At 39.2% G+C, this 25,980-nt stretch overlaps 1 protein-coding gene across 5 annotated transcripts; it reads right to left on the bottom strand.

Annotated features, from left to right (window-relative positions):
- Window positions 1-485: 485 nt before the first annotated feature.
- Window positions 486-17,232, bottom strand: GHITM (growth hormone inducible transmembrane protein). Of its 5 annotated transcripts, none has more exons than XM_074339712.2 (9): window positions 17,106-17,232; window positions 15,550-15,717; window positions 14,511-14,610; window positions 13,144-13,255; window positions 12,581-12,722; window positions 9,046-9,154; window positions 4,104-4,292; window positions 3,472-3,643; window positions 486-1,882 (listed from the first exon to the last, which is right to left on the bottom strand). In XM_074339712.2, exons 2-9 carry the CDS (start codon window positions 15,676-15,678, stop codon window positions 1,798-1,800), a joined length of 1,038 nt encoding a protein of 345 aa, XP_074195813.1. In that variant the 5' UTR covers window positions 15,679-15,717; window positions 17,106-17,232; the 3' UTR covers window positions 486-1,797. The 5 variants fall into 5 exon arrangements, with proteins under 5 accessions (XP_074195813.1, XP_019611119.1, XP_074195814.1 ...); XM_019755560.3 differs by having other exon boundaries at window positions 17,138-17,232; XM_074339713.2 differs by having other exon boundaries at window positions 16,563-17,228.
- Between the last annotated feature and the right edge of the window lie 8,748 nt (window positions 17,233-25,980).

Below are 25,980 nucleotides of genomic sequence, written 5' to 3'. Positions count from 1 at the left end.
ACAGAATAAACTCAGCGTCTTCAGGATCACTGAAGTCCGCGATCGCCATCATCAAGGACCTTTACGATTTCACTTTAAGATCATACTGACATTATACAGGGACTAACGTAGACAAAGGAAAAGATAGAAATTTGGCACCTAGATATTTCCTAGGGAAAAAATCCCAAAACAAATCGGCAATAGCCGCTAAAGCTTACATAGTGCTTACTAAGTGCCAGCACATTTCACTTTAAACCTATGAAATGTTATCATTTTCATTTTATAGATAAGGAAATGGGCAGAGAGGTTACATAATTTGCCTAGGTCACATAAAAAGTGGAAGAGTTGGGGTTCAAAGAAAGGCAGTTTAGCTGTAAGTACCAGTCAGAATCATATTGTACTATATATGCTATACTGGGTAAGAGACTAAGTTGCTTTCTTGAACAAATCCCCTATCCAAATGGTATACATATGCATCAGCTACAAAAATTATAGAGCAAACACCATCTGGCTGGAACTTTTATTATTTCAAAAATAGGCATCTTATGTAATTTGAGGTCATTAAAAGTTATTTCTGAATTAATGTAATAAATGCTTATCAAGAACAATAATCACCTCAATAACCATACACACTTACTTCATTAATTAGGCACTTCCAAAACTAACGCTTCTGTTACCAAAAAACTTACAAATGTCACAAGAGAGTTAAGTAATGGTCTACGCAGGAGAGAAGGAAAATTCGGCTAGGGGACACACCAAGGAAGCATTTTGCCCATTACATTTTTGATCGATACAGTTCGTGAAGAATGACTCATTTTTCCTAGTGCTTAGTCTGAGAGGGAATGCAAGAAACCAAGTCTTAGGAGAAAAACTGCTTTCATAATCTCAAATGTAAGTCATAAACAGGATTTTCTAATAAAAGCTTCAAAGTTTGCAGAGATGAGAAAGGCAAGTGTGTACTCTATTAAGCATTTCAATAAATATGCAAAAAATTTCAGCAATTATGAACATATTGTTTGTATACTAGAAAGTACAAGTTTCCATGCTTTGAATATTTTATCCTGAGAAGCTATTTTAAGGATATTTTGTGCTAGAAGATTCAAAAATTAAACTTACACACATATATATATTACATATAAGGCATTCTCCATATGAATAGAATTCTGGACTGTCACAACAATGTCAAACAATGAGAAGCCAAACATGATCACACGTATGTTATAAAGAGAGCACTAAAAGGAATAGCAGGAAATGCATCACCTATGTCTTTGTTTTATGCTCTTTTGATAAGTTCAGCGAATGAGCTGTCTCACTGGCTCACCACCACTGACACAAGTCCTAAGTTCTACATAGCCACAGAAGGCCTGTAGGTGATGCTTTACTTCCCTCTGACCCCTTCACCAAACCTCTATGTCACTCATGACATTACTTGTTAATATTCTACATTCCAAAATAGATGCAGGTAAATAGAAGTTTGCTAATTTTTATAATACTTAACCAAATCAATTTAAAAATAGATAAAACACTTAAATTCTCACAACACAAATCTGTTTTCACATTCATTGAAATATTTCAGAATCACTCAAACATGAACATTGGACATGTGTATGCTTATTTCGAAGAGAACTACTGAATTTATTCTCCAGAAGAAAACGCAGACCTGAAGCATCACATTACTGGAACATTTGAAACATGATGATAACTTCTTATCTTCTAAACTTCAACGAAAGTTGCTTGAACAAACGATTTAATGAATACCTGCCTCTATTAAACAAGAAAGATAGCTGATGCCTTAAAGATGTCAGAGGTTGAGTCACTTCACTTCTTTCTGTTGCCTCCAGTTGCTAGCATAGTGGCAACCCGCATAAATATATTTAATGTATCCATGTAGATTCCCAGCATCCTAGAAAAGAAAATAATTCCGTTAAATATGATGTAATTCTAATAACAATGATAAGGCTATTTCTTTCTTTTTTTTTTTTAAGGAGGGCGCAGCTCACAGTGGCCCATGTGGAGATTGAACCGGCAACCTTTGTGCTATCAGCACCATGCTCTAAACAACTAAGCTAACAGGTCACCCGATAAAGGCTATTTCTTAATCTAGAAAAGAAGAAAAGCAGTACTGATTGTCTGTCCTAGGTACATAAGATGGACATTTTTAAAAAGATGCCAACAAGGAAATCCGAGACTAGAAAACAGCCAAGATTTTCTTCTGGCAGATTAATCTTTTAAATGTTGAAAGTTTAAACATTTTAAAAATCATTATTTTATCCTCTAACACTCTGAGTACAGTATCTTGTGGGGGAAAAAACGGGGTGATAGACAATAAAATCAGAACAAAACCAAAGAAACACCTTTACAAAAATGTGTTAGATGCCAAGTCTGGCATTTTAAAATATAATATACCCCCACAACACCCCACCCCCATCACCCAAATAAAGAAACTGTTAAATCTGTAAGCATTATAAGTAGCATTTAAAAAAATAATTATATTTTTAGCTTTAAAGAAAAAAATAAATTCCTTTAAAAAATGCGATACCATGAAACTCAAGAAAATTTAAATAAAATACCCAACTTAGGTGGAGAGGCCAAGAAAAAGACAAAGCATTATTATATTAAAACACTTATTATCAGCTAAATTTGAGTATCTCCAAAACAAAATTTTCAAACTGAGGTGTTTTCCAATTTTTAATAAAATAGGCTTTTCTATTGAACATTTCAAGTCCATTATGTACACTTTCCAACAACTAATACTTGACTAATACATCTTTCTTCAGTTCTAAAGTTTGTTAAATATAAAATTGACCAACAAGAGCACCATAAGGATAATTAACAAAAATACGTAAAATACTCTTCATTAGCTGAATAAATACCTAAATATTACACTTAGTTGTAAGACAATCAAACTTCTGTGGATACATAACTTATTAGAGAGAGACTAGACCCAACAGCAACAGAAATAAAATAGTAAAACATGCCAAGGCCAGTGTTGTGGATTGAATTCACAGATATGTTGAAGTCCTAACCCTTGGTCATCTGTGAAGGTGACCTTATTTGGGAACACGGTCTTTGCAAATGTAATGAAGATGTGGGTCAAGAAGAAGTAACTCTGGAGTAGGGTGGGCCTTATCTAATCCGACTCCTGTCCTAAGAAGCGAAGAGACAGAGACAGACACAGGAGAACACCATGTGAAGATAGAGGCAGGGACTGGAGCGACGTGTGGACCAGTGAGGACTGCTGGCTGTAACAGAAGCCAGGGGAGGAATTCACGTTTCCCTTAGAGCCCTCTGCCGGTACCAAGCCTCATGACACCTGGATTTCAGATGTCTGGCCTCCAGAACTGCGAGAGAATCAATTTCTGTTATTTTAAACCACCCAGTTTGTATAATTTTTACAGCAGCCCTAGGAAATGAATACAGACATAAAACAAAATAGGATAAAATAACTCAACTGTCTTTATGTGACAGGGGAAGGCATCAAAGACTACTTACGAATTGATGGGATCGTATTTTTGAACTCCATACACTGGTACTATTTCTGCACGCTTGATTACTTTCTGCGTATCATACAGAAGGAACATGCTGAAAAGAGCTAATCCACCATAAATTGCCACTGAGTACAGAGTGGCACCAGCCACAGTGGTAGGTGGAAGAAACATAGATCCTGAAATCAAAATGGGAAAAAAGGTTTTTTTGTTTTGTTTGTTTTTTAAAAAGGACTTTTCTATAACTAGGTTTATAATTAACATTGCTTAAACAAATGTTCTTTGGTATACTGCACAGATAACATCTGAGTATAAGCACTGTTTAATGTTATGTACATTCAGTTCAAAACCCATGATACTCATTCCTTCAAAGGGTCACTGGCCCACATTATAGAAAGGTTCTTGCATCAGAGCAATTTCCATGTTTGCAGACTAACTCTGCCATTTTAGATGTATTTGTTAAAACCAATAATGGTTTACTATTATGCCAAATAAGAAAATTCAGTCAAATTAGCATGTATCTTTTAAACAACTCTTAAAAATGACTAAATATATTGCCTCCAGTAGAATACATGAGTACGTAAGATTATTTGGGGACATCATGAACCAAGAACCAAGTGTCAAAGCACAGGGGCTTACCCAGTGAGGATACGAAGACGAGACCAAGGCCCACGCCCAGGGGAGCGCCCATGTTCAGAAACTTCTCACTGGGTGCACACATGGCCACAGTGGAGAGGCCTCCCACGATGCCAGCGGTGTACCACGCAGCTCTGATGAGAAGAGGGCCCCCGAATATTGTGAGAGGAGCCACCACTGCACCCATCACACCTGGAGGAAGAGCAAGTGGACACTTCAGTATTTACTAATTAACAACCAAGGGGAAAGTGCCACTTCTAACTAACGTGCCATTTGAACATATTATACCTTATCGTTAAACAGTATGATTAGAGAAAGTCTTTCCCTGATTTAGGTAATACTACCCCCCAAATTCCACAACCAAAACTTGTGGCTATCCAAATTCTAAATCATAACAGTAACATTATTTCTAGTCAAATAGTCACAACTCACAAGTACAAACACTAATCGATATTTTTAGTAACTGTCAAATTCTGTGTAGTTCATTATTTGGATCTGAATCTAACACTAATCTTTACAATAATATTCATATATGTAAGAATTGAGATAAAATGGCTTAAAATGAATAACTCAAAGTCAAACCTACTGCTGCCAAGAGGAAACAAAGTAAAACAAGAGAATGAGTACATGCTAATCTAAAAATACAGAAACTTCAAGGAAAGGCACTGCTGTTACCTTGCACAGTAGGGAATGTTATCACAGCTTATAAAAAATAATTTGTCAGATATTTATAAACGTCTTCATAAAAATTATCAATATAATGAAGTAAAGGTAATGAAGTAAAGCTCAATAAAAAAATCTTAGGCATTACTTCAGTAGTGGGCAGAACAAGTTAATCCTTTACTTAAACATTAGTTTAATTCACAAATAGGCACAAACCTATCATCATACTGAAATTTCAATACTAGTATATTTCTTTTGCAAGAATAACATTTTCTAAATCAAGTCATAAGATAATTGTATTTCATGATGGTGAATAATTAAAAATTTCTTTTTTTGCTCTAGGAAAGACATGGGATAAAAATTCCATCAATTTTGCAATTGACAGCAAAACTTTTAAGATTATTCAGAGACTTTTTAATGATACTTTCTGGTAAAAGTCTTAAATGGTAATAGATGTTTTGCTGCTTAAGGACAAATCAACTACAAATTTAACAAGGATACTCAGCATTATTATTGTGAATGAAAAGTGGCATTCAGCAAATTGGTACAGCCACTATAGAGAACGAATATGGAGGTTCTTTAAAAAAATCACAGCTAGAACTGCCATATGATCCAGCAACCCCACTTCTGGGTTTATAGCAAAGGAACTGAAATCAGGATCTTCATTGTTCATTGCAGCATTACTCACAATAGCCAAGATATGAAAAAAACCAAAGTGTCCGTCAATGGATGAATGAATAAAGAAAAGGTGGTACACATATACCATGAAATATTATTCAGCCATAAAAAAGAATGAAACCTTGCCATTTTTGACAACATGGATGGACCCTGAAGGCATTATGCTAAGTGAAGTAAGTCAGACAGAGAAAGTCAAATACCATATGATGTCACCTATATGTGGAAGCTAGAAAAAGTCAAACTTAGAGAAACAGAGTGGAGTAGTGGTTACTAGGAGTTGGGTAGAGGGGAATGGTGAGCACTGGTATAAAATTCCAGTTACAAGACTAACAAGTTTGGGGATCTAATATATAGCACGGTGTCATTAAAATAAAAAACAAATGAGGAGCAGCCTTAAACATTCCCTGGGCAGAGAAAACCGGTTTAGTCATACAAATAAAGCTTAGTTTAGCTTATTTTGCACGACTAGCTTACCCTACCTGGGTCATTTCTTGCTTATGCCTTTGGAAATCATAAGGAAAACCTGATCTGTTTCCCAAGGTTGGTATGAGATAACCATAGAAAATTCTAATATTATAACAATCACTATAAAGAACAGTCACTGCTTTCACACTACGTAAGCTGTTTTATAATAATATACCCCTGAGCCCCACTTCATATTTTCGGTTGAGTGTTCCTGTTTGCAAACTGTCATTTTGGTGTGTGCACAATAAAGTTTTACTAGTTACTATTTCGATAATACATTGGTTTTACTGCAGTTATTTCTGAACTTTTGACAGGTAATAACACTGTATCACACACTTTCATGTTGCTAAGGGAGTACATCTTAAATCTCACCACCACAAAAAATGAATGGCAAATATGGAACGGAGGTGTTAGCTAATGCAGTGGTGGCCATCATTTTGCAATATGTGAGTGTATCATATCAACATGCTGTATAGTTTAAACTCACACAACGTTAGGTATCAATTATATCTCAATCAAGCAGGGGAATAACAATTACAATAGTTTTTCAATGAAAATTTCAGTAATTCTGGCAAATTATCACTTAGTTCTGATTGAGACCACAGCTGTGTCTACATGGTGGTGTTAAACATCTGGATAAAAAACGAAAATGGAATGTATCTGGATGTTACTAGTACGTCAAAAGCCAGCTCTGATGTCCCTTTGATGCTGCGAGTGGTTGCCCTTGGGTCATCCAAACCCCATCATACCAGTGAATGAAGAAATGGACAGTGTGGATCTTGAAGAAATAAGGTTGGGGTATTAGTCTTGATTTCAGCGCTTCCTGGTGTGTGACCTCACCCACCCTCAGCTTCCTTATCTATGCAATAAACATGCTAACGTATGCACAGCTTCTGAAGATATTTATGAAGAATAAAGCATATTTTGAACAACAAAAAAAATAAAGAAAAAAACTGGCCTTCATATTGTGCAAGAATGGGTTGACACAGCAGGCCTAAGGCTATCTTTACAAAAGCCTCCTTGCAAGGTTAGTCCTTGACTGATATCTGAGAACTTGGCACTTGAGCCACTCTCTAACTGATATGGTTATACTACTTGTGTAAACACTGTGAATTATGCTTTAAGCCTGCTTTCCTTCTCGGAGTCTGGCTTTTGATATTTGCTAGGAGGGTGCCTACATGATCAACCCTCAATAAAAACCTTGGACACTGAGTCTCTAAGGGGCTTCCCTAGGTAGAAACAATGCACGTTATTGCACTTTTCACATTCTTGGTGTGTCCCTTCACAGGAATGAGAGAGCACTGAGAAACTGTGTGTTTTTCCAGACTCTGCCTGCATCTTTTCCCCTTGTTGTTCCTGTCATGCATCCTTTTGTTGTAATAAACCTTAGCTCTGAGGACAACTATATGCTGAGTCCTGTGACTCCTAACAAATCAAACACTGAATGAATGGGTGGAAAGTCAATGGAATTGTAACAGCTATATACATGTCAGAGAGGCAGTAGATTGGCGGATGGGGATTATCACTTTGTGAGGGGTGTGAATGTCTATTACATTGTTTTGTACACCTCAAAATAATAAAAAAGACACACAACACATAGCTATTATAATTCAGTTCAAGAAGTATAAGTATCTACTGTTTATCAGAGATAAAAAGACACTGAATTTGTTTTCTCAGGAACTCAAGTGTCTAAAATGGGAAACAGGTGCAGAACTCTATTCACTGGCCAAAATACTACAATAGAGATTTAGAAACATAAATGTTAAAATTCAGATGGTGAGGAATTTTGTGTTTCAATGAAAGGATACAGAATTAGCAAATGCACATACTATGTTTTGAATAATTATTTTTCTTAAAAGCAGGTTATTGGTACTGAAAGATAATATTCCACCTCCCTCCCATTCTCAAAGGTTTTGTCCTACAGTGTTTCCCCGAAAATAAGACCTAGCCAGACAATCAGCTCTAATGCGTCTTTTGGAACAAACATTAATATAAGACCTGGTCTTACTATACTCTACCATACTCTACCCAATACCATACCCAATACCACACCACACACACCACACCACACCACACCACACCACACCACACTATACCGGGTCATATATTAATGTTTGTTCCAAAAGACGCATTAGAGCTGACTATCCGGTTAGGTCTTATTTTCGGGGAAACAGGGTATAAAGCTCTATGGAGATTATCTATGATTGAATAAACTAATACCTAATAGAAGACAGACTTGAAAATCAAGGTTGGGAAATCATGCTGTCTCACACACATTTACCAAAATAAAGATAGCACGTGAAGAAGATAAATGACTTACTTCACATCACAAATTTGTCAATATTGAGTGCCAAAAACCGAATTTCCATTTACTAACCATATTAAAACATCTCAGAGCCTGTCTCCCTGGAAGCTTCAGGGAAATACTTATAAATGTCTTGCATTGTGGTAGAGAACATGCATTCAAGAAGTGTTTTTGTTTCTAGGTCTGGTTGGTTCTTTATTTAACCCAGAGACAGAAAATCCTGGGGTACTTGAAATGGAAAACACTTTGTCTAAACTCTAAAATATTAGTGTTAAGGGAGCTATGACAACCTATACCTAAAAGGATACTAAAACTGTTCTGCAATACCTGGGTGAACAGCCTTTGCCCCGCTCGTGGTAACTTTGGGCCAAGAACTATCTTTCTACAAACCCAGCTAAGTGTATCAAACACAAATGTGCATTTCTGAAGATCTTCCCCCCAAACCCCAAAGCACTGCTTTTTCCCCAATGCTCCACTGCAAAAATTTCCTATTCTTTTATGTGTCTTACCGCTTCCTTCACTTCACCCTGCTTTTTATTTTTTTAAAGACACACAACAAAAACAATTCTCAAGTGATGTTTATCAGATTTTAAATATTCCTGGTATTAGACAAAATACACAAAAAGAAATCTCTACATATACTATTATAGACTGTCACAGAAGGCAAGTGTAATACTGGGGATGCCCATGGCTTTAGAACCAGTGTCAGAACCATTAACTGGTTTATAAACACGAGGCTTAATTAAATTATGTACAAATCATTTATGGTTGCGAAGAGCCACCAAAAATACAGTATTAAAGACTGCTTAATAACAATTGAAAATCAGAACATACCAGAATGTAGTAACCAAGCAAGATGCTTTGGGCCTGGGCTCTGGTCATACGGTATTGACTGTACCAGCATTCCAGCTCCAATCATGGCTGCAAAGGTTGCACCAATTGCCTGAAAGACACATATTACTAAGAAAAACCAATTCTTATAATACAACAACAAAGTAGAAACCATTGAGTTTTAAGTTCAGTTAGTTCCTCCAATAAAGCATGTTTACAAAACCAAAGGATAATAAATAGAATCCTGTATTTTTCTAGCACATTAAAGACCTTGGGTTTATTTCAGTTTGGTCAGCTTAGCAAGAGTGCCCCCTACTGCCACACATCAAGTTTTGCAGACACCTTCAAGTGAATGAGCTGACCTTTGACTGACAGCACCACCTTTCACAAATTTCCTTCTCGTTAGAGGTTTAACAAAATCCCTTTAAGAATCCCAGAATAAACATTTTTAATTATGTTGATTTGGGCAGTACAAGCAGCATTTAAAAAACTTAGTCATGATATACCAATTTGAATATATACAGAGGGTGCCAAAAAATGTGTACACATTTTAAGAAAGGAAAAAGCTGCATTAAAATTGCAATACTCGGGGCCGGCCCGGTGGCTCAGGCGGTTAGAGCTCCGTGCTCCTACCTCCAAAGGCTGCCGGTTCGATTCCCACATGGGCCAGTGGGCTCTCAACCACAAGGTTGCCGGTTCAACACCCCGAGTCCCGCTTGAACATGGCACCTTGAGCTGGGCTGCTGCTGAAGCTCCCGGATGGCTCAGTTGGTTGGACTTGACGGTTTGACTCCTGCAAGGGATGGTGGGCTGCGCCCCCTGCAACTAGCAACTGGCAACTGGACCTGGAGCTGAGCTGCGCCCTCCACAACTAAGACTGAAAGGACAACAACTTGAAGCTAAACGGCACCCTCCACAACTAAGATTGAAAGGACAACAACTTGACTTGGAAAAAAAAGGCCTGGAAATACACACTGTTCCCCAATAAAGTCCTGTTCCCCTTCCCCAATAAAATCTTTAAAAAAAAAAAATAATAATAAAAAATAAATAAATAAAATTGCAATACTCAATATATACCGATAACAAAAGATGAATACAAGTCATCTGTATACATTTTTTTGGCGCCCCTGGTATATAACACACTGCCTTGAACTCCGTATTTACTAAAATGAAAACCTGAAAAATAGAAGCACATGGGAAAGATGGGAAATAATATTCTACATTTCTAACCTCCTAGTTTTCTGGCTGATTTGGTCCTCTCCCCTTTTCTTTGCCTGTTTTAGACTTCCATTGTTATGACGTTTAAATATTCCTTGTGCATAAATAACAAGGAAGAAATGTAGATAATGTAAGAAAGACAATAATGAATTTTCAGAAAATTTAAAGCAGTGACTGCAAACTTGCAGCCTTTGGACAGAAGCAGGCAGCAGGTATTTTGTTTTGGCCAGCTACTCAAACAATTGAAGTGAATGCTGTTAGTGGGGAAGGCTTTTCTCTAGATGCCAATAATCCCCTTAGACAAAGCAGCCCTGCCTCACTCACCTGCACTGTCTGACACCCAGACATCTGAATGGGCAACCTCTGATGCAAAGGACAGGTAAACAGAACATCTGTTTTTGCTGAGAATGGGAAAGACTTCACTCATATTGATACGGAAAACACACTGGGTTCTGCTCTCCCATTTTCCAAGGAAGAAACACTTACTAAAAACTACTTCATACATCTCGGTACAAAGCATTTTCAGGATATTTATCACAATTCTGTTTTTCTTTTAAGGTACTTCATGATCCAGTTCCATTTTTTTGGCTTTTACCTTTCCATAGTCCATGCTCCAGCTACACTGAATGGGTAGGGCTGCAAACGTGCCCCAGGTTCATGCCTCTCTAATTCTGTTTGTTGTTCCTATTTCCTTGCTATTTGTCTGACTTACTCAAGGATTACCTCCTCGTCTGGGAAGGTTTACTGGTAGGTCCCTTGGCTGCCACGAGAGGTGTCAGATGCCTCTCCTCTGTTACAAAAGCACTTGGTACCACCGCTGACATTATCTGTATGTGTCTGCACCCCTCCAAAGGTCACATATTCATCTCTGTAGCACCTGTCTGGCTTTCCAAACTATTTTACTTAAGCCCTCACAGGAGGTGAAAATGATCTTACACCCACAGGGGGTTGAGAACATGGCCAAAGCACAAAACTTCTCTGAAGTCTTATTTTAGGGGCTAAACTCTTTTGCATATTTTAATCTTCCTCAATAAGCCATGTTTGCTTTATTATAAAAACAACTATTTTAAATTATTTACCTTTGATTAAAACTGAATAAGCATCATGCTTATTCTGTGCCTTCAAGAACCTCTAGGCTAGGCAATACATGACACGATCTGAGAAGCAATATCCTAAGAATATCAGACTATCCAAACGGCAGTACTACTAGTAAATAGTTCTCCTTTTGAAATGTATAGTATGCTGAAAGTATTACGGATCTGGAGGTTAGATGGGGTTTGGATTACGTATGGGGAGAACCAGTTTGCAAGGGAAAGCTGTACGTATTACAGAAACTCTCCCATTTTCCCTCCCCGTCCAGCTTCACTTATTGCTCTAGTTCACAATATCACCCCTCATGCCAGATCTTACAAAGGCATAACTAGTACACCTACTTGTCTCTTCCACCTTAGCTTTACATACTCAAATGCACACCAGTTTTGCTGTTCCAGAATCTGCAACGGGCTCTCACTGCTTAGGCACTCTCCTCAGCTTGGCAAACATTCCCTAATTGTCTTCTTTACACTTCAGACTTCAAATACTTGAACTTCACTCTAACAGGATTGCAAAGTACTTTTACTGACTACCTTCTTTGCTCAAGCTGTTCTGCCAACTTGGACTACCCTTGTCCTCTCCCAAAATAGAAAATGCTAGGCTTCAATAGCCCTGATGAAATAAATGTCTCCTTCATGGAATTTCCCTACTAGTCCAAAACAAAAACAGTGATTCAACTGATTTTACACTTTCTACTTCTTATTGTATATCCTTCAACACTTACTACAGTTCATCTCTCCAACTAGATAGTAGGAAAAAAGGCACATTTGAAATCCTTTTTTGGTATCTAGCAAAACAACAAATACTCAAGAAACATTCCTTGAATACATAACTTATACAGGATCAAAAAAATGCAGAATAGTTGCAGCACTGTTTTACTCTTAATAGTAGAGAATGCTTGCTTGGGTTTTTGTGACAGGTATTTTCCACTGACCTCTACAATGGTTTTGGGTCTGCCTTATTTTTTAGTAAATTGCTATAAAATAGAGGCTGTTTGGTATCTGCTGCTAGGTAAATAGGACGTACCTGTAAGTTCAGTTTCAAACCCCTTTGCTGCTATAAAATACATATTCAACAAAGACAAGTTTACCTCATAATGTACTTCCTACTTTGTCTCAGCTGCACTTGTTCAATGCAGTAAGGTATTCTTTCCATTTAACATCCCTTCCCCAATTTGTTGTCTTTTGATATGTAGTGGAAAAGGAAAAATAAAAACAAGCTGACTTACCACCCAAGAGCCTCTCATCATGAAGTTCATGAGAATAGGAGTTCTGCTCACTGCCAGGGCAGACAAAGCTGTTAAACCAATACTTCCTGCTAAGTACATATAGGTAGAATGAATTCTATCCTTCACATACTGAGGCCAAATTCTGCAAAAAACACAACATGGTTAATTTATAAGATTATAGATATGAATTTTGGTTGAATCATTTACTAGCTGGGAGGCCTTGGGAAATACTACTTTACTGCTCTAAATCTTATTCACTCATTTATCATGAAAATGATGATGCACATGTTGACTTTACCGTAAAAAATAAATGACAGAAAACACTTGGCTCATACATAAAGCAACACATTTCCTCCTTGCTTGAGCACATACAACCTTGGGAAAAGGTTTTTATTTAGGTTTGAATAAATTTATGTCAGGGAAACAAGAGATTCTATTTTTCATGTATATTTCTATATAGTTGGAAGATTAGACATAAAACACTGCAAAAGTGGCAAAAGGTAAAGATGACAAGAAAACTGGAAAATTTTAAGGTTGGAACTGTTTGGGAACAATTTACTTACACAGCCTTTTCAATAGCTCCAATCTCATTAGACATTCCCAAGCCATAGTAGCACAATGCTCCAAGACCAACAGCAGCCCCTCCAGCAATAAACCATCTTCCCATCTGATCAACTAGAGAACACAGGAGGAAATTCAGGTTAATATTGTCATGTCTTGACTAAATTAAAATGCTGGTAGTTAAACCCTTCTCAACATTTAGAAGATGGAAATAAAATCATATGCCATACTTCTTTGTAACAGCTGTAATTCGTACATATGGGGACACAGAAATGGCCTTAAGACTAGGCGTCTAGTAAAAACATAGTTGTAGTAGTACAAAAAAGATCAGACTTGATTAACCTTTAATCTCACCCTAACAAAACTGGAGGAGGCAGTGTGTCTGTATATGTGGGGGGACTTCAGTGATATGTTTTATTGATAAAAGTCTGGGGTATGTTCTCATGACACTTAGAAAATAAAGACGAGAAAGAAATGTTAACAGTCGTTATCACACTGTGTCTAAAGTGCTATTAGCAAATATGGTCCTTTAAGTGGAGTCAAGAAAAAAAGGAACCAAAGAAAACTGTAATCAGTGTTTATGCAGCAGCATCAAGGGCGAGGGTCCTCTTGTTTTAGAGTACTGAGAAACAAGCTCATCAACTTTACCTGGATGAAGGTATTCATCAAGACCATCTTATTCCCTGTAGTCTAAATTTGTTCACTAAGAATGTTACTATTCTGTCACTATGATTCATACAATTTGGTTTCTAGAGCCAACCTATTGATCAGAAATGCCCTGAGGGAACACCAATTAGGGCTCTCTCCCACTCTAATATATTGACATTTTGCTAGATTAAGGAGCAGTAGTGTTCTTTGACTGGCTTTGGGTAGATTAATAATCTAGTTTCTGAACTTGCAAAGCTGAAATGCAAACTGTGAACCAAACTGACTTCATGAAGGCATTATTTCCTGAGAGGCCCTATATGGGCAGCCAGTTAAGAGGACCCTTCCTGAACAGCTAGGCTTTTATTAACACCTATGTTTTGGTGACAAACTCTTGACCTAAAGCATACAGATATTATATGCCTGAATGAAGATTCTATGCAACTTCAAATGAATTTCCATAACAGATAATACCTTTTAGATAATGGCATATTAACTAACAATCCTTAAAAATGTAATGATGAAAGCAAAATTTTTCTCTGGAGGAACTATGACTGGGAACCACTGAAACCAGTTTGAAGTACCACTCTTTTCTGCATCATTAGATCCCTGAAAATGATAAAAAATGATTGCCTTTCTTCCCAGGAAATGCACATTTACACAATTTGCACATTTTAGGAAGCTGCTGATAGACCTCCTTTAAAAACTAAAGACTGACACTTACTTTTAAATATTTTTTCCATTGATGGTTCCAATGCTGCCTCCTTGAGTTCTTGGCCAGTTTTCCCACGCCGGATCCCAATTCTTGTCTTGGTGGCATATTCCTGACATACATGAAAACAAAGACATATACCACCCACACCAAAACAGAATGTTAACAATAAAATGAAACGAAGGATCTTGTTACACTAGAAAACTCTATGTAAAGTAATATGGTATTTTCCATGTATGTAACTGCACTACGAAAGTATGTAATCTAAAAAACTAAATGGAGACCCTATTTGTGCTCTCTGTTCGAAGTGACTCACTAACTCATTACAACTTAACTTCTTAGGTTAAGTTTCAGAATAACTGTCCATTTCATAAACTACAGATTTTATTTATATCTCGAGAATTATATTTTAAACGCTAACTTTTTAAAAACATGCATTCAGTGTTAGCTACATTTTTTCATCTGAGAAATGGGCTCAAGAAAGGTATCTTTGTTTAACACAAAGCCAAAGGGAGGGATGACTATTACCTGTTTTAGTTCCTTTTCAATAGTTGAACTTAAGAGGAAAAACGTTGTCTCCTTTAAATTCTCTATATTTCCTTATCTACCTCACATTTCAAAATTTATACTTCTACTTTGACTACTAGAGGGGAAATTTATTGTTAAAGGAAATGGGTTTCTTTCACCTGACAGATTTTATTTAATCATTCTCTGAACAAGAGCTGCAATGACATATTTAGTAATGTCTTAAAGCTATTGGTCAACTGGTAATATTCCTAGGTTCTTAAGCTTTTGATTATAGGCTCCACGATCTCTACGCTATACCATATAGGTCTCAAGCCTTCAAATTACTCTAAATGAGAAACTCAAGAACTGTAAGTAAAGGAAGTTATAGGAGTTCTGTTTTATATGAGATAAGGGATATCATCAGGGCTATTTCAGTAAATGACTAATGGTAGAGTAGGGAGCTTCATACTATCAAAAAAAAAAAAATGTTCCTGGGGCACAGAGAGAGAGACAGACAATGTAAAAATATTCAGATTATCTTTACCCTGCTGGGTGTTAAGAGCCATTGATTCTTCGTCAGGGAATTCTTTACAACAGGAGAGGCCTTGGTGAAAGTTGGGTGGAAAACCCTGGAAGGTAGTGTCCGGAGACACACAAGTCTTGCGGCCAGCATGGTGGTGGTACACCAGGTTTACCAAGCAGATCTAAAATGCTGGTTAGAGATACAAAAAAAAAAATAACCCATTAACCAATTGAGGAAAGGACATAGGGGTTCCAAAGACAGGAAGAAAACAACCATATTTTAGTACAAAAGATGGAATAAAGTGACCTTTTGAATGTTAATGATGAATCCTCTGCTTGTCCCTTGTTAATTCAAGAAATCCATTCCACAAAACCCAGTTTGAGTTGGAACACCAAATTAGGATTAAATCACAGTTTAAACAGTAACAAAATGTATGACTCTGTACAACATATGTGGTTAATACAGAGTGGATGTTAGTATCTTAAGAAAAACTTACAGGGTGTATGATTGCTTTTGTAAATGTGGTTTTGACTTAAAATTTATACCAGCATTTAATGGAAAATTTAAAAAGAACACGCTGTAACTTTTGAGCAGAGGAAGAATGTCATCCAAGGAAGAGATGAATAATTATTTAAGGTCATACTGCATTGCAAGACTATAAGACATCAATGGAAACCGAACATTATTAAATTTCTGCCAAACATGCCAAATATCATTTCCCTTCAGAATATGATATAAAGATATTCAAGGTATTGAAACCATCTGAGATGTATCTTAAAATATAGATTCCTGGGTCTTATTCTGGTCCTAATGATTCAACCTCTAGGAATGGAACACAGGAATACGTATTTTACCTAGCACCACCAAATACAAGAATCCTTGCTGAAAATACCTATCCCAGCATGCTTCCAGCTCAGTCACCAGCTCTATGTACACCGGGTGTACATAACTGGACATGTCCTTTGGGAAAATACCGATTTCATACCATTGCATCAGCTCAGCCAACAGCTGAACTCCCTTAGTCCTCAACACACCTACTGGGAATGAGGCCCAGTTAGGTCAGCGTGGCCTCCCTGTCGCGTAACAGAACAGGATGGGACTCTTGCTTCTGCCTCATGCTAGAAGTGACCTCGTGCGCGAATGCGTGACTTCTCAGACTCAAGTTCCTTAGCTACGAAATACCAACGCCGTAGGCTTCTGTAAGCATTGATGAGCTCAGGCGCCTGATCCTTGACAAAGTTCACCAGCTCACTAGATTCTGATAGGAAGCCGGCAGCAAGCCTCCAGCCTCCCCAAGTCGGCGCACAGCTCGACACACTCGTTTCAGGTACCCCATTATCTGCCCCGGCGGCGGCTCTGCGGCCAGCCAGCGAGGATGATTCTGCACCTCAACAACCAGCGAGAGCCCCTGTCCACCCACCCTCCGGCCCCGCAGTCGCCTCCCCACGCCCAGGGTCACCCGCAAGGCGATTCCCAAGCGCCGCCAGGCTGTGACGCAGCAAGCTGCGCCGCTACCTCCAGCCCTCCCCAGAAGCACCCAGCGGCCCCGCGGGGCCGGCATGAAGGGTACGGTGAACCTCGGGTGCCTGTCATCCCCGCGGAGCAGTACCTCAGTCCCCGGTCACCTCAACCGCGCAGCTCCCCTTCCGGGGCAGCGAAACACAGACGCGTACACCTCGGTCGTACACCCACCCCTTACTGTCTGTGCGCGCAGTTCCTCCGGTTCACTGCGTTACGTCACATCCGGAGAAGCGGCAAACACTATGAACAACCAATCACGAGCAGATCTCTGACAGAAGGGCGGGCACAGTAGGGAGGAGGCCTTCCGGGCTGGGGGGTGGGGCCGGTGGAGGATTGTTGGGGGCGTTGCAGTCAACGTCCATTGTGGATGTGGGCAGAGAAGGCACTAGGCCATTTTAGCTATGGGTAACCGAGCTCGTCTTCCGTTTAGCCTTGTTTCACTCGCAGCTGTTACACAAATTATTTAAAAATTGAAAGAGAATGGTGTGAGAATTAAAAATTCTTCCGTTGCCCTGTTCCTTTACTACTGTCGCATTTTTGTGCCTTTTCAACAATGTAGTGAGAGAAATAGTGTGTTAACTGGCACACAGAAGCCAATGTGCTCCTTGGGTCTAATGCCAAAGATTAGTTCTATGTATTTCTATGGATTTCACCATAGAAAAGGATGTAAGACACACGAGGTCAAAGGGAGGCGTGGCAGGATTTTAGGAGTGGTTTCATTATTCTGTGACCTCCCCATGGCTCATTTTCAAGCGTCAGTATATACTTGTATAATAGAGCTGATGGGACAGAATTTGCCTCTTACCCAGGATTGTTCTGAGGCCTGACTATTCAAGATGTTTTCTTTTCTTTTTTTTTTTTTAGAGGTTTCAAACATCTATTTATTATTACCTCACATTTTCTGTAGTTTACACATATAGGCATGGCTTAAATGAATTCTGTGCTTAGAGTCTCAAAAGGGTGAAATTAAAGTGTTGGCCTGGCTGAGTTACTTCTGGAGCTCAGTGGTCTCTTCCAAGCTCATGTGGTTGGTGGCAGAATTTGTTCCTTGTGGTTGTAGGGCTGAGATCCCTGCTTTCTTGCTGGCTGTAAAGCAGGGGCCACAGTTGTTTTCAAGGGGCTCTATAGTTCCTTGCTATGTGGCCATCGCACAGCATGGCAGCCTGGTTTTTCAAAGCCAGCAGGAGACTCTCCTGTTTCAGTTAGCTGAGGTGTGTCATATATTGCACTGCAATCGAGAAGTGATCATCCCATCACCTTTGCTATATTTTGTGGTCTAGACGCATGTAAGTTCTACCCCCGACTCAGGGAAGGAGATTCTAGAAAGGTCCAGATGTTTTCATTGCATATAATTTGTAGAATGAAAAGTCATTTCTCTGCTATGTAAGGAAGGTTTTTTGTTTTTGTTTTCTTTCACTCTTTTACCCAGTACATATTTACTGAGGATCATTTTACACCAAGCACTGTCCTATAGGGATACAGAGTAATCTGCCCCACACACCCACCCATCCGTGGTTTTGTTTTCCACAATCTGTTACCTGTGGTCAAACTTGGATCTGAATATATTAAATAGAAAATTCCAGAAATAAACAATTCATAAATTTCAAATTGCACACCATTCTGAGTAGCGTGAAGAAATCTTTCACCGTCCTGCCCAGGATGTGAATCATTCCTTTAATCCCATGTATCTGACCCTTCTGGGTCAGGGACCCAAACCAAGGTCTTTCTTCCAGTGCCTACCATTTGCTCCAATAGTAGGAGACCGAGTTCAGTAAAGCAGAACAGAAACTTGATGCTTCCATCAAGGAACGGAGGAAGGTGAGCTTAGGCTCTTACAGCACCTTCTCCCTGACTGGGAGACTTCTGTATTTATGGGCTGGCTGTGGCCTGGAGTGATTATGTCAGGTGTGCATAGTTACTCTTCTGTTGCACTGAGCCCTTTTGCATATGGTTCTTTTTTTGTGTATGATGCCTCACCACCATCTTGTTTTTTGTGCTCTACACCTTGTTCTTTGTAGTCGTGAATTCTTTTCAATTCCTGTAAGGAAGCATAGCTCATGACATAGTTTAGGTATTGAGAAATGTTAGGTTCTTTTGGATGATAGCCCAGTGACATGTCTATGCTGTCTTGGTTACCAGATATTTTGAGAGAGAAAGGGAGACCATATTCACATAATTTTTATTACACTATATTGTTATAATTGTTCTATTTTATTAATTATTGTTGCTAATCTCTTACTGTGCTAAATTTATAAATGAAACTATCATTGGTACGTATGTATAGAAAAAACATTGTAATTGTAATTTTTTTTGGTACTATCAGGCATCCACTGGGGGTCTTGTCTATTCCCCAAGGATAAGTGTGGATGCCCCTAAACAGATGAATATAACACACGTATTACCATTGTCTTGCAAAACAGAATCCTTGTCCTTAAGGTGTTTACTTTCTGGTTGAGACAAAAAAATAGACAAAATGCTTGGTGACTATAAGTAGATAAGAAGATAAGAAGGAAAACAAAGCTGTGTAAAAAGAACCTAAGCTATTTTTAATTGTGATTTATGATAATCCTCTAACCTTGTAAGTCTTGACAAACGTAAAGGTTTGCATTTTATGTGGTAATAAAACAGTTTGGCAGCACTCAGTTCTTATTTCTTTACTCTGAAAATGGCAGGAAAACACTATAGAGAAATCTGTCACTTAAGATAGTGAACAGATCCAGCATGATCAATTTATCTTACTTTAGATCTTCACCCAATTTGGTTAGCTAGCAAATAGGTTCTCTGTTTAGCTCCCTCAGTGATACTGTTTTTCCCCTAGAGAGTCTGTAATTTTTAGCAAAGCTAAGGGATTCACAACACAGTACCCAAGTAAACAAAATACCTGTTTAAGCCCAAGTGATTTGTTTCGAGATTCTCATTAGTTAAAGCTTATTCTCTTCTTAAGGGAAGAAAAAATTCTGATTTCATATTATCTTTTCTCAAGTATGGGGCTTGTATTGTTGTTTTCACAGATGTCAAATGTTTTGAGGCAGGAAAATTACCTGGTCCCATTGTTGGGAACATATGCTCAGTGTGGGGTAAGGAGAGGTTTCATTGACTGAGAATCCAATTAGGAATTTATTGCAATTGTTCAAGCAAAAGGTGACAAAGGCTGCAATCAAGACAGTAGAGGGACATAGAGAAGCTTTATGACAGAGATATATGACTGAGGAAGAATTCACAGGATTTAATGACTGATTTAATGTAGCTGATAGGGATGAGGGAAGCACCCAGGATAATCCCTCTGTTCCGAACTGAGTGAAATTGGGTGGATAATTACACCATTAATTTTGAGATAGGATACAGGAAGAGGTATAGATGAGGGGGAAATAGATAAATAAAACTCAGTATGATGTGTTAAATTGTCAGTTCTCTGCTTCTAAGGCCTTGGGGCATAGGATAGGTAACAGAAAAAGACATGAATCATGAATCCGAATGCTGTATATGCACCACATTTTTTATAAAGGCTGCAGATTGGTTCTTTATCCTCCAGATGCTGGCTAAGTGGAAAGTTCTGGATTATAGAGGAGAAGGAGCCAAGGACTAAAGAAAAAACATTTTATTTCTTTTGTCGATGTAAAAATGTCCCAACCTATAGAAAATTTTTATGAGTTTATTTGAGCCAACTGACAATTGCTGGAAAGGAAGTTCCCAAATACTCTGGAGAATCTTTCTTTTATGCATTTGAAATTAAGGAGGGAACCTAAGGAAGATCACATGAAGGTGGGAGAAAGCAAGGCAGGGATTGGATTACAGGATAGTTAACAAGAGTATGTGCTCTCTTGAGGGTGGTTACCCTATTTCAAAGGAGCATTAACCTAGATACAAAAAAACAATAGGGCTTGCTTAAGGCAAAGATAAACCTTTTACTAAAACTTTATATGCCTGGCATGTGACTACCTACCATAGCCTGCCCGGTTAGGAATTTATGATAAGATCACACTGTAAAGTTGCTTTTCTATGGAATACCTTATTTTGTCCACACTTTTTAGTTAAAATAAATGCCCCACCCTTGCCCACTACACTCTTTCATCAAATGTGTGGGTGAAAAAGAGTTGAAAAGGGAGTTTTTGAGGTCTTTATCCTTTGTTCTCCCCAGTGGGGTCTTGTGCTCATGTGTCTCCCAATGATAAAGGAAATTTCTGTGCGTGCTGGGATCGTTGTCTCGTGAAAACAAAGAATGGACACATGGACCAAGGAGAGACGAGGAGTTGTGAAAGAGGATAGTTTATTGAAAGCAACGGGTCACAGCTACCGAGTGGGAGGGGGTCACGAATGAGGTGCCCAACGTGGGGCAAAAGCTCTTATTTTTATATCTTATCTTGCCTGTTTGAATAAGGGAGCCGGTGCCTTCTAATAGAATTCATCTATCAGGTTTGTTCTGTTTGCCCATCCTGAAGGGATTAACAAAATAACCCATTCTTATCTATCAGATCTCATCAGTTTGTCCGCCCAAAAGGGATTTACAAGATAAGTTATTAACCTCAGGGCACCCTTTACATTTTGTCTTGGAGTGAATGAGCTACTTCAGAACCTGGAGTTTCAGGATATGGCTGCCTTTTGTTTTTTCCACCAGGGACCTTCCTGTTTACCTAACAACATGCTAACTAACCTGTCTCATCAACAAAAGGAAGGTGTTCCTTCCTGAAAGGCTGGTGATATTTCTGAATTTAGGGGACCAAGTGTTAACTGTTTCTCATATGATGTTCATTAAGTGGCAGTAAACAAATCAGATAGGAAGGAGAGATGATCTTTCCTGTCTTGTTTTCTCTTGGATTTAAAGCATGCCATGTCAGAAATTCCTAGAATCCCTGAGGCCTGGATAAACCAAGACTGTAGCTGTAAGAATTTGGCAGCTTATTTGCACCCTTCTATACACTGTACAGTAGTGAGGGGAACACCAAAAGTATGCATGGGCAAGATGCCCAGATGGGCACCGATAGACGGTGTGGTGTGCTACACAGTAGAGCCAGTATCTGACTCTGTCTAGGTGAGAGACCAACCTGTGTAAACCCCAACAGTTAAATCCTTCCAGGAACTGAAGGAAAATGAAGCCATCACTGAGAAGGGGGCTGTTCGCTCTGGGCCCTGCTGAAGGCATTACCTGGGAGCTAGTGCACTGACCAAGAAGTAGAGCGGAGGGATAGAAAGCAGGCCATACTCTTTTCCTCTTGTTTAATGTGAATATTTCGAATCCACATGGGGCTCTGGAGAGGGGAAAGCGCTTTGAACTTATAAAAATAAATAGAGTCCTTCTATCATGTGAGGACACAGCCGTCTATGAACCAGAAAGTGGTCCTCACCAGAGACCAAATCTGCCTGCAGTTTGACCTTGTACTTCACAATCTCCAGAACTGTGAGAAATAAACGCGTGTTGCTTAAGCTAAAACAAACAGAAGGCTCATTTATAATGAAATTGGGAGGGCAGAAGGGGAAGCTCTGATGCCCTATGTGGATCATGGAACCCAACAAGAACTCTTTGTTTATAATAGCTCTCCCAACTTCCTCTCCTCTAGAAAAGAGGTTGCTCTGATTTGTTTCTCTGGATTTGTGTGTGGTTTGCCATTAGACTGCATGTCCTGAATTACAATTCTTCGTTGCTTCCAAATAAACCCAATTTTTCTGGAGAACTATCTGGTTGTCTATTTGTTTAAAGTCAACAAACTCCAAGGTGACTGACAGTGTTAAATCCTAAATCTGACTGACAAATTGTCAGACTGTCCTGAGCTTGCCAGAATGGAATAAAATAACCTATCTGCTTTAGGCTGACTGGGGTCTCAAAAGTAATATTGGTGCCAGGATAAGGGAAAATGTAGTTTCATTTTGTACTCATTTTAGTGGCAATTTTTCAGTGTATACCTCTAACAGAGATGCAACCAAATGCTGTATGTGGGTCAAAGGGCAAGTTCATTAATGAGATAGCATCTGTAGAGGGCAGAACTTTGAAGGAATTTTGAGAATAATTTCATGCTTCTTGGTCAGGTTGCAAAGAGGAAACTAAGGCTAAGAAATGATAATAGTTTAAAAAAATCTAACAAGGTAATTGTAGGTCTGGGTCTAGAACATGCATTCTCTTAATGGGGTTATAAACCAATGCTTGAACATATACCGTGTTTCCCCGAAAATAAGACCTAGCCGGACAATCAGCTCTAACGCGTCTTCACAGACACCCAGGCTGCTTCCACATCTTGGCCATTATAAACAATGCTGTAATGAACATATAAATGCATATGTTCCCTCGAAGTAGCGTTTTGAGTATCTTCGGATAAATACCGGATAGTAGGATTACAGGGTCCTTCTTTATCTTTTGTTATAGCCTTTGCTTTAAAGTCTGTTTTGTCTAGTATAAGTATGGCCACCCAGGTTTGTTTGTTTTGTTTTGTTTCCATTTTCATGAAATATCTTTTTCCATCTCTTTACTTTCCATCTGTGTGTGTGTCTTCTAATCTGAAGTGAGTCTCTTGTAGGCAGCATATGTAAGGATCTTGTTTTCTTATCCATTCAGCCACACTATTTTTTTGATTGGAGCATTTAATCCATTTATATTGAAAATAATTGTTGATAGATATGTAGCTATTGCCATTTTATTATTCATAATTCTGTCCCCCTCACCCCCATTTTAAAGAAGTCTCTCTAACATTCCTTGTAATACTGGTTTGGTGATGATGAACTCCTTTAGCTTTTACTTGTCTGGGAAGCTCTTTATCTGTCCTTCGATTCTAAATGATAGCTTTGCTGGCAGAGTACCCTTGGTTGTAGGTCCTTGCTTTCCATCATATTGACTATTTTGTGCCAATCTCTTCTTGCCTGCAAAGTTTCTGTTGAGAAATCAGCTGATGATCTTATGGGAGCTCCACTGTAGGTAACTAACTGCTTTTCTCTTGCTGCTTGTACGATTCTCTCTCTTTGTCTTTAACCTTTGGCATTTTAATTATGATGTGTCTTTATGTAGGCCTGTATGGATTCATCTTGTTTGGGACTCACTGTGTTTCTTAGACTTGTATATCTATTTCTTTTGCCAGGTTAGGAAAGATTTCAGTCATTATTTCTTCAAATAAGTTCTCAATCCCTTGCTTTCTCTCTTCTCTTTCTGGTACTCCTATGATGTGAATGTTGTTACGCTTGATGTTATCCCAGAGATCTCTTAAACTGTCCTCATTTGTTTGGATTCTATTTTCTTTTGGCTCTTCTGATTGGGTGTTTTCTGCTACTTTGGCTTCTAAATCACTGATTCCATCTTCTGCTTCATCTAGTCTGCTGGTGATTCCTTCTAGTGTGTTCTTCATTTCAATTATTGTATTCTTCAGTTCTGACTGGTTCTTTTTTATGGTTTCTATGGCCTTTTCTCTGCTTGCTATCTCTTTGTTGAAGTCCTTGCTAAATTCCTTGAGCATCCTTATAACCGTTGTTTTGAAATCTGTCTCTGGTAGATTGCTTGCTTCCATTTCATTTAGTTCTTTTTCTGGAGTTTTCTCCTGTTCTTTTATTTGGGACTTATTTCTTTGTTTCCTCATTTTGGTTGCCTCTCTGTGTTTCTATATATGAGGTAGATGTGCTATGTCTCCCAACTTGCCAGGTGGCCTTATGTAATAGGTGCTCTGTGAGGCCCTGGCACAGTCTCCTTGATCACCTGCTGCTCTGGGTGCTCTAGGAGTATCCCTTGTGTGAGTTGTATGTGCCCTCCTATTATAGTTGAGTCTTGATTGCTATTGGCATGTCAGTGGGTGGGATTGACTTTCAGGCTGATTGGCTGTCGGATCTGGCCACTTCCACAGATTACAGCCTCCTGTGCAGGGAGCTTACCCCACTGAGTAGGATTTGTCCCAGTGGGCTCTGGTGTCTGTTAAGACAACCTTCTCTGTGGTGCTTGTTGATCTAATTGGGCATTGCTCTGCTGTGGTCTGAAGCCAACCTCCAAGTATATTGGTTTTGCGGCCTCTTGGGAGGGACTCCGGTGCAGGTCCAGGTCACCTACTGCCTGTGACTGGCTGGGGACTACCTGGTAGGAGCTACAAAGTGATCTGCATTTTTTCGCTGCCTGTGCTAAACTTGGAGGCATGTGGGAGAGGCCACACTGCAAACTGAGGACAGCTGCCACTAGTACTGGGCCTGAGGTAGCTTCACAAAAAGCCAGGACACCCTGAGTCTGCTGCCACCTACTAGCTCCCTTAAAATTATTTTTAAAAAATATTTTATGCCTTTAAAAAAAAATTTACTGGTGCATACTGGGGAACAGTGTGTTTCTCTAGGGCCCATCAGCTCCAAGTCATTGTCCTTCAATCTAGTTGTGGAGGGCGCAGCTCAACTCCAAGTCCAGTCGCCAGTTTCAATCTTTGGTTGCAGGGGGCACAGCCCACCATTCCATGCAGGAATTGAACCTGCAACCTTGTTGTTGAGAGCTTGCACTCTAACCAACTGAACCATCTGGCCGCTCCTCTGGCAGCTCAGCTGTAGCTCGTTGTCTTCAATCTAGTTGTGGAGAGCGCAGCTCACTGGCCCATGTTGGAATTGAACAAGGCACCCAGTTGGTTCAGAGCCCATGATCTAACCAACTGAGCCATCTGGCCACCCATAGCTCCCTTAAAGTTAAGCCACTGATAAAGCCTTGTGAGGTATGCAAGTTGGGTGAGGAAGGGTGTCAGGGCATCACTACAGTGAGAAGTGTTGTGGTAACCAGGTTAATGTATATTCTGATTTGGTGTCAGTGCTGATCTGGAGCTATTTAGCAAAAGTCTCAGAGCACAATAAGGCCAGTTGTCACCCCCAGGGCCCATGGCCTCTGATAGTTTTCCAAGAAAGAGTGCAACTGAGCAGGGATGACTGCTCACCAAGAAAGTGCCTCTGGCATTGGGGGAGTTAAGTGGGGTGGGGTCCCAGTGAGCCATCAGGGTG

Source organism: Rhinolophus sinicus, chromosome 15, assembly GCF_057876585.1.
Source record: "Rhinolophus sinicus isolate RSI-liver-muscle chromosome 15, RSI-T2T, whole genome shotgun sequence".
NCBI lineage: Eukaryota > Metazoa > Chordata > Mammalia > Chiroptera > Rhinolophidae > Rhinolophus > Rhinolophus sinicus.
This window is presented reverse-complemented; position numbering and strand designations above follow the sequence as displayed.

Excerpts from the sequence above, each read along its gene's own strand:
- GHITM (XM_074339712.2), bottom strand. The coding sequence starts at position 15,678 with ATGCTGGCCGCAAGACTTGTGTGTCTCCGGACACTACCTTCCAGGGTT. Across the intron at positions 13,256-14,510 it reads AATGGAAAAAATATTTAAAA|TTGATCAGATGGGAAGATGG; the intron begins GTAAGTGTCAGT and ends TGTGTTCTCTAG. Across the intron at positions 12,723-13,143 it reads GGAGCTATTGAAAAGGCTGT|AATTTGGCCTCAGTATGTGA; the intron begins GTAAGTAAATTG and ends TGTTTTTTGCAG.